The sequence below is a fragment of the Myotis nattereri genome (assembly GCF_964212035.1).
Source record: "Myotis nattereri genome assembly, chromosome: 1".
Lineage (NCBI taxonomy): Eukaryota > Metazoa > Chordata > Mammalia > Chiroptera > Vespertilionidae > Myotis > Myotis nattereri.
In genome coordinates, this window is record NC_138075.1 from 87,948,408 (window position 1) to 87,960,541 (window position 12,134).

General features: G+C 42.1%; 1 protein-coding gene across 12 annotated transcripts in view; it reads left to right on the plus strand.

Moving 5' to 3' along the window:
* NPAS3 (neuronal PAS domain protein 3) overlaps window positions 1-12,134 on the plus strand; it is a gene marked incomplete at its 5' end in the record, with an annotated part of 907,100 nt that overhangs the window by 780,201 nt on the left and 114,765 nt on the right. For all 12 annotated transcript variants that reach the window (XM_081089871.1, XM_081089875.1, XM_081089876.1 and 9 more), the window contains one exon: window positions 3,364-3,538. In XM_081089871.1, the coding sequence (XP_080945997.1) occupies window positions 3,364-3,538 (175 nt within the window). The remainder of the gene's footprint in view (window positions 1-3,363; window positions 3,539-12,134) is intronic.

Below are 12,134 nucleotides of genomic sequence, written 5' to 3' on the forward strand. Positions count from 1 at the left end.
TAATTCTGAATGATGGTTTTTCTACAATTTAGTTGCAATTTGTATGCGTCCATGGGAGGAGGTAAACACAGCTTTCACCCACTTCACCATCTTGACTGGAAGTCTGAGCTCCTCTATTCCTTACCTTCACTTTTATTCAGGAGATAACATTGAGCACCATGGAGAGAGGAGGCTGAGGGAAGGCAGCCTGGCAGTCCCCTTGGGCTAAGGATGCTTTGCCATTGGACTCTTGGGCCAAAAGAAGGCACTAAGTAGGTTTACTAAACTGGAAAACACACCAGACATGGGTTTAGTGAGAAAAGTAGTAAACTGATAGTTAGTCAGTGTACTTACATCCCTGCTTCTATCATTAAACACTTGGGTAAACTTGAACAAGCCTTGTAATTTCTCAGAACCATAAAGTTTCTGCCTATTAAATAGGGGATATTAATGGATGTTTCTGAAAGTGTCTTCTAGCTCTAAAATTGAACTAAGTGAAAAACAGCATGAGAAATGTTGAAAGTGCTAGATGAATATGGGATGTGATGATGATGATGTAAAATTAGGATGATCATACCAGTTTAAAAAATTGCTATGATGACCAAAGGAAAGAGTGGAAAGTACATATATGTAGTGGTAGGTAGCTGTGAAGATGGTTATTGTTATAGCTGAGGCTCTAAGCATGCATCTCTGCTGTACCCCTTCTGACTAAAGTGATGTCCCAAAGTGACCACACAAACCCTCAGAACTCATCGAAGTTACACAGGAATAATCATGTCTGTGTTTCATCCATTCTTATCCTCCAAAGAACAGCAACAACAGCAGGCATTCTTGTACTGCTTATTTCTCACAAAGTGATTTTCTGTGCATGGTTTCATTGGATTTTCAAAATTAGGCTTTGAGGCAGGTAAAGCAAGTTTTGTTTTCATCCCAGGTGTCAGGCCCTGCCTTGCACCCATGGAGTGGCACTCCTGGGGGTGCTATCCATGTAGTGTCCTGCAGAGCAGCAATACTGCGGCCTTTCAGAATAGGAAATTGAAGCTCAGAGAAGTTAAATGAGTTGTCTAAGGTCACACAGCAGAGGAGAAAAATGGTCTGATTTTCAAGTCAGGTTATGACCCCAAGTATTCTGTGCTTTCTCCTACACAAGGTCACACTGTGTGGCCTTGGCTACAATATATACAGAAAGACTGTGACAGGGTCAAATTCTCAGTGCCAACCTTCCTATCTAATAGTAGGCTCTGGGGTCTCTTGACCTCAGGATCCTGGGAGATCATCGGAGAAAGGGCTCGCTGTGCCATAGTGCGATATGGCACATGGTGACGTAGTCTTGTTCTAGATGTGCTGCTCTCAGGACATTACTTTGTAGAAAGGAAATTCCTGCACATCCAAGCAAACCAGGCCGAGGAGCCAGGGACCTCCTCCTCCTCCTCCATACGATCGGCTTACATGAATATTCAGTAACCAGGACCCCTAAAATTCTACTGGATCTCCCACTTGTGTTGTCATCTTATCACAATCCATGGTCTGTGCCAAAAGCTACATTTTAGTATTAGAGAAAGGCTTGGAGTTTGAGGAAAGTGACAGAAATATTTATTAAAGTGGTGCACTTGGACTCCATGCAAAATGAAAAAGAGACTCCCTCATATTCACTAATCCCCAAACAAAATAACCATCAAGAAATATTAAAACACACATTTTATTAGTTTCATTTAATTTCCTAATTGCTCAAAGTCAGCTTACCCATTTACTGCTGTGTGAAATGCTTAGAGGCAAGGCGCACATTAAAGGGATTATTTCCATGTAATCCCTCCCTCCCAGAGGGTAGGAACTGATCACTTATGAATTCTGATTTACTCTCTGTAACAATATCAAATGGAGGAAATAGTTATTGTAAAATGATAGAGTCAGGAGTGGGGTAATACAGTAGGAGAGTGTAATTTAATAGCAGAGAGAAAGTACCTCATTTTCGGTAAAACTTATGCGAGCCTTTTTCAGGAATAGCTATTAACCAAACTGAATTTAGCCTCCCGTTTTTCTGGCTATACCTCTGTTAATTGATAGATGGTTAAGATGTGTAGCCTGTTAAGATTTTAATCAAATAGGGCCTGGGCATGGATGTGCTCATCTTCCCGGGACTTGGAGATCTGGGGATAGTGATTGCCCTGGGATTTGGCTCTCTGTGACAACCCTCCTACTCACAGGAAAGGGTGCAGGCATTCAGGTGGAATTCGGAGGCATGAAGCAAATTGCACAGGAAAGGCGATGAGGTAGGAAGGGGTTTTAGGTAAATATCCACCGAGAAACTGTGACACCCTGAACTGGCAGTTCCTGTGGCACATCATAGCTGACCCGAGCCCCTGCCACTGCAGGGGACCGGGAAACCCATTAGTGACCCGGGGAAGAGCTTTTTCTTGTTCTGTTGCTGATCCATCTCTTCCTGTCATAGTACCTATAACCCCACTACACTAGTTTAGGAGCATGATTGCTATTCTTGGAAGGAAGGAAGCGCTATAGTATCGGAGGAGTACAGAGGTAAGGCCGATCCTTAGCAGCAATTTCTGGCCCCTTAGCACTGAAATAGGCAGTTTCTCCATTTCAGGCTGAGCCCCCTCTGATATTTCCTATTCATTCTCTATCTTCAGACTCAGCCTGATACAAAGAGTCTACAAAATAAAACATTTTAAAGCCCTCAAGGAGATTTGTACCATGAATTTTATTAGATTGAAGGCAAAACAAGCTGATACCAGCAGAAAAACAAAATGGCTGCTGCAGACCCCAGCTGACCTTTTTGCGTGGAAAATTCTCCATATGATTACAGAGCTAATGAGTAATATTTAATGAAAACATTATGCCTTTGCATATATTTGTAAGCAGCACTTCTTCCATTTAAATTTACATAGAAATAAGCTGATATGTAAAAATACGCATCTTGGGAATCTGTGTGCTTTAAGGAAAACACTCATCTGCTGTCTCTGGCTATTTCTATACAAAGCTCCAACTTCTCAATAGAAAACTGGAGAATTCAGTCAATCATCCGGCTGACACCCAACATGCGAGCATTTGATGATGCGTGGATGAAACAGCTGAACTCAAGGCAGACTCACCCACATTTCACAGGATGTTTGGGCTTTATGCAAACAACAGTGTTTGAGAAAAAACTCTCCTAAACAATTGCTAAATAAATACATGTGAAAAAAAAATCTTTCTCTTTCAATTTCAAGAATCCTTAAGCATTTGAGGATAATGACTTCGAATCAGGATTGTTTCGGGGGGGCTGCGTATCTTTCCTTTTCTGCTCAGACTCTGAATCACGGTGGTCCTGAATATGACATTGAAAGCCTGTGACACCTCTCTTTCCCACTCTTTCTCTTCCCCCTGTAGGTGGAGCTGACAGGCAGCAGCGTCTTTGACTATGTCCACCCCGGGGACCACGTGGAGATGGCAGAGCAGCTGGGCATGAAGCTCCCACCTGGGCGGGGTCTCCTCTCCCAGGGTACCACTGAGGACGGAGCCAGCTCAGCATCTTCCTCCTCCCAGTCAGAGACCCCCGAGCCAGGTGGGAATTGCAATCCCAACGTGTGGGTTGGTGGGCAGGACCTTTGCCAATGATTGCACACAAGTTGCCAGTGTGAAGAGATTATAAATAGGTTTAATGGTATTTAACAATTCCATGCAGCTTTCTGTCCCAGGCAGTAATTAAATAAAGAAGAGATTTGAAAATAAGGAGACATTCTAATAAGTATAATCCAGGGATCTGATTTCAGTTGAACAATAAATATAGAAGGCACTAGTGCCTTCAGTTTCATTGTCAAATTATTGGAGGGAAAGGTTCAGATTTGGAGAGCCCTCTTCCTTTTATTGTTACTGTGCCTAAATGTAATGCATTTATTTATTATTCAGCAAAATCTATAGCAGAGTCTTTTTGAATATTAGCTTACAGAGAATTAAAAGTATGAGGGACTTGCAGAAATCTCAATTTCATTTTTTGTAAGCATCAGAAGGTACTTGAAAGATGTGAACAGATAAATTAGGGCTAAAAAGAAAACAGAAATGGCTACATTTTAAACTGCCTTTCTACCCTCAGTATTTAATTAGATCAATTGTATAGAGGAATGAACAGAGGTGACATTCCTCATTGGGATTCCTTCCAGGACTCTTATAGACTTTGCATTCAGAATGTTCCCATTTTCATTGTGTTGTACTGATGATAATTTAAGTATTAGGGGAAAATCCATTTATAAATTAAACAAAATGACTTGATATCCATCAGTCCCCTAGTTCATCAAGCTGTTCAAACACGGGGAAGATTGGCTGGTCGGCCTGGGTCTTCCGAGAGCGCTGGTAATTAGATCTGCGAAGGATTTATTCTTTGCTGATTGGGGCTTTAAATTAATTGAAGTTCCACATTTGTGGTTTTGTCCTTTTTGTACTTTTTTAGAGGAGATATTTCATATTCTTGTGTGGTGGAGTGATTGGCCAAGCAGCACTGGTTTAAATGTTAATTTTTCTCATGAGAAGTTTAAGATTTTTAATGAATCAAGGCCTGATTTGAAGTGCAAAGTTTTATTTGCTTATTTAAGAAATTATTTTTGCACTCTAAAGATGCTTGACTTTATTTGATATGCTGTTTTAAAACAGATTCACAACACAAAAGCATTTTTATAGAAATAAAAACAGGGGGGGAAAGCTCTAAAGATTACCACTAAAATAACTCTACATACTTCTAAGGAAATACTTTAATTTGACCTGCTTATAAATAATCACAGCGTGTTTGCTCACACAGAAGGGAAAAAAAACATAGTTGTCGTTTTTTGTAAAATAATTTAATTCCATCTAAAACCAATCCATGTTTCCTCATTTGGGTCACCTGCAGCTTGTAGGGCAGTATCTGTCCACAAGTGAGCATCCTTCTCCAGTGAGCTCCACGCCTGAGAAAGATAGTAGTTAACACTGCTCTTTATTACTTACAAATGAAAATTTTGTTGGGGGGTGTGGTCATATATTCTTATAGCATTGCTCACTGACTTTACTGAATAGGTGTGTCAGTGAGATCATGGGAACTGCTTTTTCAGTCATTAGGATGTTCACATCTGGGCAGATGGAGAAGCAGTACAAGCACATGGTTGTCTATTCCTTCATGTAGACTGGGACAGGGGAGGCTGGGCTGCTCAGGATAATCACTCAGTGTGTAAGAATTCAAGTTTATAGATCGTCATGTGAACTAAAGCCTGAGCAATGTGGACTTTGTTTCCCTGAATCACAAACTATCAGTTTAAATAGGATTGTCAACAATCCTTTCATCTGACCTCCAACCTATGGAGCCATCCCTTTATAGCAAAACCAACAGGTAACCTTCCAGTCTCTGCTGGAACTTGCTCCTGATGGGAAGCTAAGTGGGTACTAGGCTACCCACTCCTTCGGGGAGCAGCTCCAATAGAAATTATCCCTAACGTGGAGCCAAAGTCTACGTTGCTGTAGCTTCTCCCTCTAATCCAAGGTCTACCCTCCGAGACCACATTTCAGATTTCCTCCTTTCTGCCCATCATAACCTCTCAAATATATGAAATCACTTACCCCAAATGCCCCTTCCTCCTGCCTGCCTTCCTTTCCAGGTCCAACCGCCTAATTCCACAGCCATGATGCATGTTCCTAAGACTCTCGCCACCCTAGTCACCCTCCCCTGGCTGAGCTTCAGTTTGCGGTGACCCTAGAAAAATATGAGTGTAGGAACTGAGTGTGGCCCTCGAGGTGTATTCTGATGAGTACAAAGCAGAGGGACTGTGGCCTTTCTCCGTTCGGGCTGCTGTACTTCTGTTAACACCACCTATGGTGGAACTAGGTCTTCTTAGTAGCCCTCTTACACTGCTGATTCACACAGAGCTTGATGTCTCCACAATCACAAACACGTTAAGGGTGACTGTCACTCGGAAAAGACTTTGATCGGGAGGAAAATATCCACAGCCTGTAAACCAGTTCTGCTAGGATATCCTAAGCTGGAGTCCAAATCACACCGATTTAAGGTTGCATATAGAGCTTGGCGAGACCCGGGCCTTCTCTGAAGCACAGTTGGCAGAAAGCAACTCTAGGTGCACTCAGCCCTCAGTCCTCACCGGGCATCTTTTCATTCTGGGTTTTAGAGTAGCATATCCCCCTTAAGGTTGTGCTGTCATTTAACAGTTGAGGTGTGATTGAGAAGTTACTTGGGTTTCTTTCCCCTGCTTCCTTGAGCCAAGCTAACTAGGAAAATCAAAAACTCTGCTTTCTAAGCACACTCTAACAACCTGGGCTCATTAGCGACAGTCGCATAAGAAGGTTTCTCTCCCTTGATGGCGAGTGTCTCTCCTGCCATTAGAGAAGGGTAAACGCACTTTGCTTTCAAAGTCTGCAGTGTGGGTTCTTTTTCAGTCTTTGGCTTGAAAAGGCAATTAGACTGACTGCTCAAATACTGAGAAGCAGGGTGGGGAGCTCCCTTTAGCTGGATATCCTCACTAATGCAGATCATTGCTCCAAGGGAATTACTTTAAAAGTTCATGTCAGGCACTACATCCCAAAGCTGCTTATGTTTCTTAAAAGCTGGAAGAATTTTAACAAGATTTCCTAATTCCTAATAACGCGGAGGAACATTTTTGAAGAGTGTTCTTCGTTGCATCATAATCTTTTAAACTCTGGTAAAACACAGATTCTTTGTGAAATAATAGTGTAATGTGGTTGGAAAGGGATATCAATATGTGATGATTATGAAAATGAGGGGACTGGTAGGTAGGAAAATTTTCAGAAGCCCTGATGTGTTCACTGTAGCATTACTAAATGACTGGAATCTAAACAACATTTGGCATAATAATAAAAGGAAGCAAGTGACTAAACCGGCCTAAGAGGCATGATACTGTGCCATGATCGGAATTCCTTTTCTTTGAACTGCCAGTCCTTTGATTGTCTTGTCTTCAACCAGCCTCAAGATAATGAGAGAGCCCTAGCTGGTTTGGCTCAGTAGATAGAGCATCGGCCTGCGGACTGAAGGGTCCAAGGTTCGATTCTGATCAAGGGCATATACCTTGGATGCAGGCACATCCCCAGTGGGGAGTGTGCAGGAGGCAGCTGAATTGATGTTTCTCTCTCAATGTTTCTAACTCTCTATCCCTCTCCCTTTCTCTCTGTAAAAAAATCAATAAAATATATATTTTAAAAAAAAAATAATGAGAGAGGGGAAAAAAATCTGTAGACTGGACAGCAAACCCAGATAAATATTTTATATGTATGCACATTTCTTAATAGCTTAGTAATATCTTTCTCTTAGGGAACTCTTAAGGCAGATGTACGAAAAATAAACAGGTGGCCATATTGAAAGTGCAAGGGTTCTGGTATGCCTGTCCGGAGCTGCCCCAGTGCCTTGGAGGAGACTGCTGTGCGCTGTCCCCCAGGCTCCTGCCCCCTGAGGAGCACAGAGCCTCCGGGAGTGATGTCTGCGTGGGTCGTTTTCTTTTTGTGGATCTGCGTGACTCTTTTCCTCACTCTTAATTATTCTGTAATCTTGGGATTATGAGTGCTACCCTCTTACTAAATTTCAATGCTGTATCTTTTAAACACTTAATAAGCAGAAAAGCAGCTCTTTTAAGAAATCCTAGAGCAGTGGTTCTCAACCTTCTGGCCTTTTAAATACAGTTCCTCATGTTGTGACCCAACCATAAAATTATTTTTGTTGCTACTTCATAACTATAATGTTGCTACTGTTATGAATCGTAATGTAAATATCTGATGTGCAGGATGTATTTAGGCGACCCCTGTGAAAGGGTCGTTCGACCGCCAAAGGGGTCGCGACCCATAGGTTGAGAACCGCTGTCCTAGAGGAACTTTGAAAATCTCCCTGGTTTGGCAGCAAAGAGTAATATTCCTCAGGTTCATAACATTGTTGGTTTTACGCCTTCCTCCTTCTTACTAAAACAGGTTGGTTTTTCTCCAATTATAAAATTAATTCAACTTGTTATAAAACGTCCAGAAATACAGGAAACAAAAAGCAACCAACATGACATGACCCAAAGAACCCCGTGTATGTACTCTGTGTCCATCCTTCCAGGTTGGTTTCTGCTCCTATACCCATGTACAGTCATGTGGTGGGGTTCCTTTGTTTGCTTAAATAGCATAACATACGAGTACATGCTTGGGTAGCCTGCTTTTTCACTTTCCCTGTCATGTTTCTCACTATAACATAAAATTTCCTCTCTGTCTGCAGTGGTTTGTTTCCCACCAGCTAACAATCAGTTCCCAGCTATAGGACCACTGTCAGGAGTCACGTGCCTGGGTCCTGCTTTGGAGGGAATTCAGTCAGGACGAGAGGTTCTTGCGGCTTATTGAATGGGTGCGAGCTCATAGAGGGAGAAATCAATACTGCACCAGGATTTAGACAATTTAGCAAAATGTATGAGACAGTACTTTGGTGAAGGATAACTACAGCAACACCATTAACCATTTGCTGTCTAAAAATAGAGGTTAAGTTCCACCCAGATCTAGCTTGTTTGGGGGAGCAGGTTGGGGGGAGTGAAGATAATCATTGCAGTAGAACGATCTCTATGCTATTTCGCCTACTGTATGTCCTGGATATTTTAAAGGCAAGCAAAATTGAAGCAGTTGAGTACTTGCCTGGCTGGAAATAATCTGCCTTTTCTACATATGCCTCTGTGCTACGGTCAATTTGATCAGCTCCTGTTTCTACAGGAGCTCTATTCTTCTGAAATCATTAGACAATTTTCACAAGTGATATAATTAGAGGAACAGATGAATATAAAAAACTGTCTGAGGTTCAGATCAATATTTTGTTTGAGAAACTGCTTAGATATGAGATACATTTGTACTTTTGTGGGTGAATTATCTACCACCTAATATAGGGTCGTTGGGGGTGCAGGGTTCTTTTCTTCTTATTATTGGTTCAAGTTTCCTATCAATGAACTGAATTCAGAAGTCAGGCAAGGAGAAAACATCTTCCTAACCCCACATCCAACCCCAGTCCCCAGACACTGTGACTGTATCTACCGCACTCTCTGCCGTACTGCAAATGTCAAACAGAAGGTGTAATGGATTTAATATTAGTGCTGGCCAAGGTGTTGAGGGAGCTGTTAATAATGACACTCCAGTTATTGATCTGAAGCCTTTAAAAATCAAAGAAAAGTGAGAGATCTCCTGCTGGAGAGGCACACAGTGACTGGTTTTTACTGCCAATATATTTCTGCATGTAGAATGGCAACTTTTTGGAATTATGTTATCACCATTAATCTCTGTGAGATTTTTGGAGTCATTATATGTAAGATAATATCATGGAGACTGCTCCGCATGCTAATGCTAAGAGATCAGGCCAAGTTCTTTCAGATATAGTGTGGGAACCACGACATTCAAGTTGGCAAATGGAAGGAGGTTTATTAGCACTTGATTTATTCTCGATGACAATGTTGGAGCCACTGGAAGTGTAAAATACAACTGTATAGTCACTAGGACAGCTCACCACTGATGCCTTTTAAAAACTCTGATTATAAGCCATAGTGACTCACTTCAGATGGAAATGAATTTTGTTCTTGCAATTAGTGTACCTTTTCAGGAAACTGGTGATTCTTCAATCTGAGTGGCAGTTTGTATGCGATGAAATTTCTGCTTTCCATAGTCCCCAACAAATAAATGAAATTAAAATGTATAATTTACGTTGAATGTTTATCAAACTGTAAACACACATTGAATTCTTTTTCATATTCATATAATATCAGCAAAGATAAATCCATCAGATAATGTACCATGGTTACCTCTTATGAATTGAATAGGAAATGACTCTGTACTGCAGCTATAGCAATGGTCCAGATATGTGCACCATCCCCACACTGGCTGCCTCCTGGGAACCCAGGTGCACATGGAAGCATCACATATCATAGTCAGAAAGCAGCCTAGCAAAAACTAATATTTTCATAACTCAAAGGGATCATCAGTTCAACATAAAAACTCAGTTTTTATCCCAAACTTATAAAAATTACTAGATGCCTGGTGCCCAAAATTTGTGCACTGCAGTGGGGACGGGGCGTTCCTCAGCCTGGCCTGCACCCTCTTGCAGTCTGGGAGCCCTTGGGGGATGTCTGTAAGCCAGCAATTGGACATCCTTAGAGCTGCCACAGAGGTGGGAGAGGCTCCCAACACCGCCGCTGTGCTCGCCAACCGTGAGTCTGGCTTCTGGCTGAGCAGCACTCCCCCTGTGGGAGTGCACTGACCACCAGGGGGCAGCTCCTGCATTGAGCATCTGCCCCCTGGTGGTCAGTGCGCGTCATAGCAACTGGTCGTTCCACCGTCAGGCCAAAACTGGCTCTCCAATATCCCCCCCAAGGGGTCCCAGATTGTGAGAGGGTGCAGGCCAGTCCAAAGGACCCCACCAGTGCACCATCGGGGCCAGGGAGAGATACAGGAGGGCTCCAGGAGTGTCTGGCCCATCTCACTCAGTCCCGATCGGCTGGATCCCAGCAGCAAGCTAACCTACTGGTCGGAGCATCTGCCCCCTGGTGGTCAGTGCACATCATAGTGAGCAGCTGAGTGGCCTTAGCATATCATTAGCATATTATGCTTTGATTGGTTGAATGGCCAACTGAACGACTGGAAATTAGCATATTAAGCTTCCATTATATAGGATTTCTTTTCCTTAGCTATATCATTGTCATTTTTAAATGAAATAGTAATGACCTTTCACCCCTCAATGAAAATGACATATATGCTCCAAAAATAAGCCAGTACCATTACAAGGAGATCCTGGCCACATTCAGAATGCTTCCTTGGCCTCAAAAAAGCTACCTGATGCAGTACCATTTTTTCATGCAGGAATTAGTCTATTCTTAAATGTCACCTTTATTCCAAGCTAAGCTAAATAAGATCACTTCCCCAGAAGGGAATAAATATTTCCCCGTGCTCTCTTCTGCTGCGAAAGGCCTAGGCACGCTTGTCACCTCTTCTTGTGTATGCTCTCGCTCTGTAGTGTGCTTGTCTGTGTACAATGAGAACATTTGCAAGCAACCTTGTACTTTCAGGACCTTGTCTGAGGGAAGTAAAGAAAAGTAGGGTAAAATCTCTTTCTTCCCACAAGGCTCTGCTGGCCCAGTGCCTGAGCTACGCCCTTCCAGGACAGTTCCCAGAATGCACAGCGGCATCCTTTGAGGCTCCACACCAGGGGTCCTCAAACTACGGCCCGTGGGCCACATGCAAATACAAATATTGTATTTGTTCCCGTTTTTGTTTTTTTTTTACTTCAAAATAAGATATGTGCAGTGTGCATAGGAATTTGTTCATAGTTTTTTTTAAACTATAGTCCGGCCCTCCAACGGTCTGAGGGACCGTTTAAAAAGTTTGCGGACCCCTGCTCCACACGCTGACCTGTGAGAATCTGTGCTGATGACTCACGTGGCTGCAGAAGGGCAGCCTCCCTCTGGTTCGCAGAGAAGATGTTGGCGCTCAGCATAGTTCTGGATGACATTCTGAAACGTTTTCTTTCAGAATTTAGAACACAGTGGTTGTGGCTCCAAAATGTGCAGCTTTTATATAAATGAATACAGTGGTATTTACAGGGTAGCAAATGGTTTGTCCAATAATAGAAACACAGACCTCTTATCAGAATACAAATAGGTTCACTCAGTTTATATGTATCATTTTTTCCTAAACCTTTTGAAGGTTTAGAAAATCAATTTTTTAAACCCATTATTTTTAAGTTGTTTTATATAGCTTTTCAGGTCATAATTTTGACTTTTCTTTACCTGTAGTGATAAGGGGTACATTTTCAGAGTTTCTAAAATGAAACTCAAGATAAATTGTTAATGGATGGCCTGTTCTTTCCCGTTGTTTTTTTTTAAAAAAAAAATGTGGTGGTCTTTGTCATTGGACAATTAAAAATTGTAGATTCTACTTCTGTAACTTTTGTCTTGAACAAAGCAAATGCTATTTGCTTTTAATACATAGCACTGCAAAGAAATTTCATCGCTGTCCAAATTATAGCATTCTGAATTCTTCTGCACTAAAGAGCAGTCCAGCGAAGGATCGGTTACCTGGCATTGACTGAGCTTCGCAGGGTGCACAGATCAGAAGAGGCAGAACTGGCTGGAAACCATTTCCACCCCTAGTGAGCAATTTACTCATGATTGCTTGGG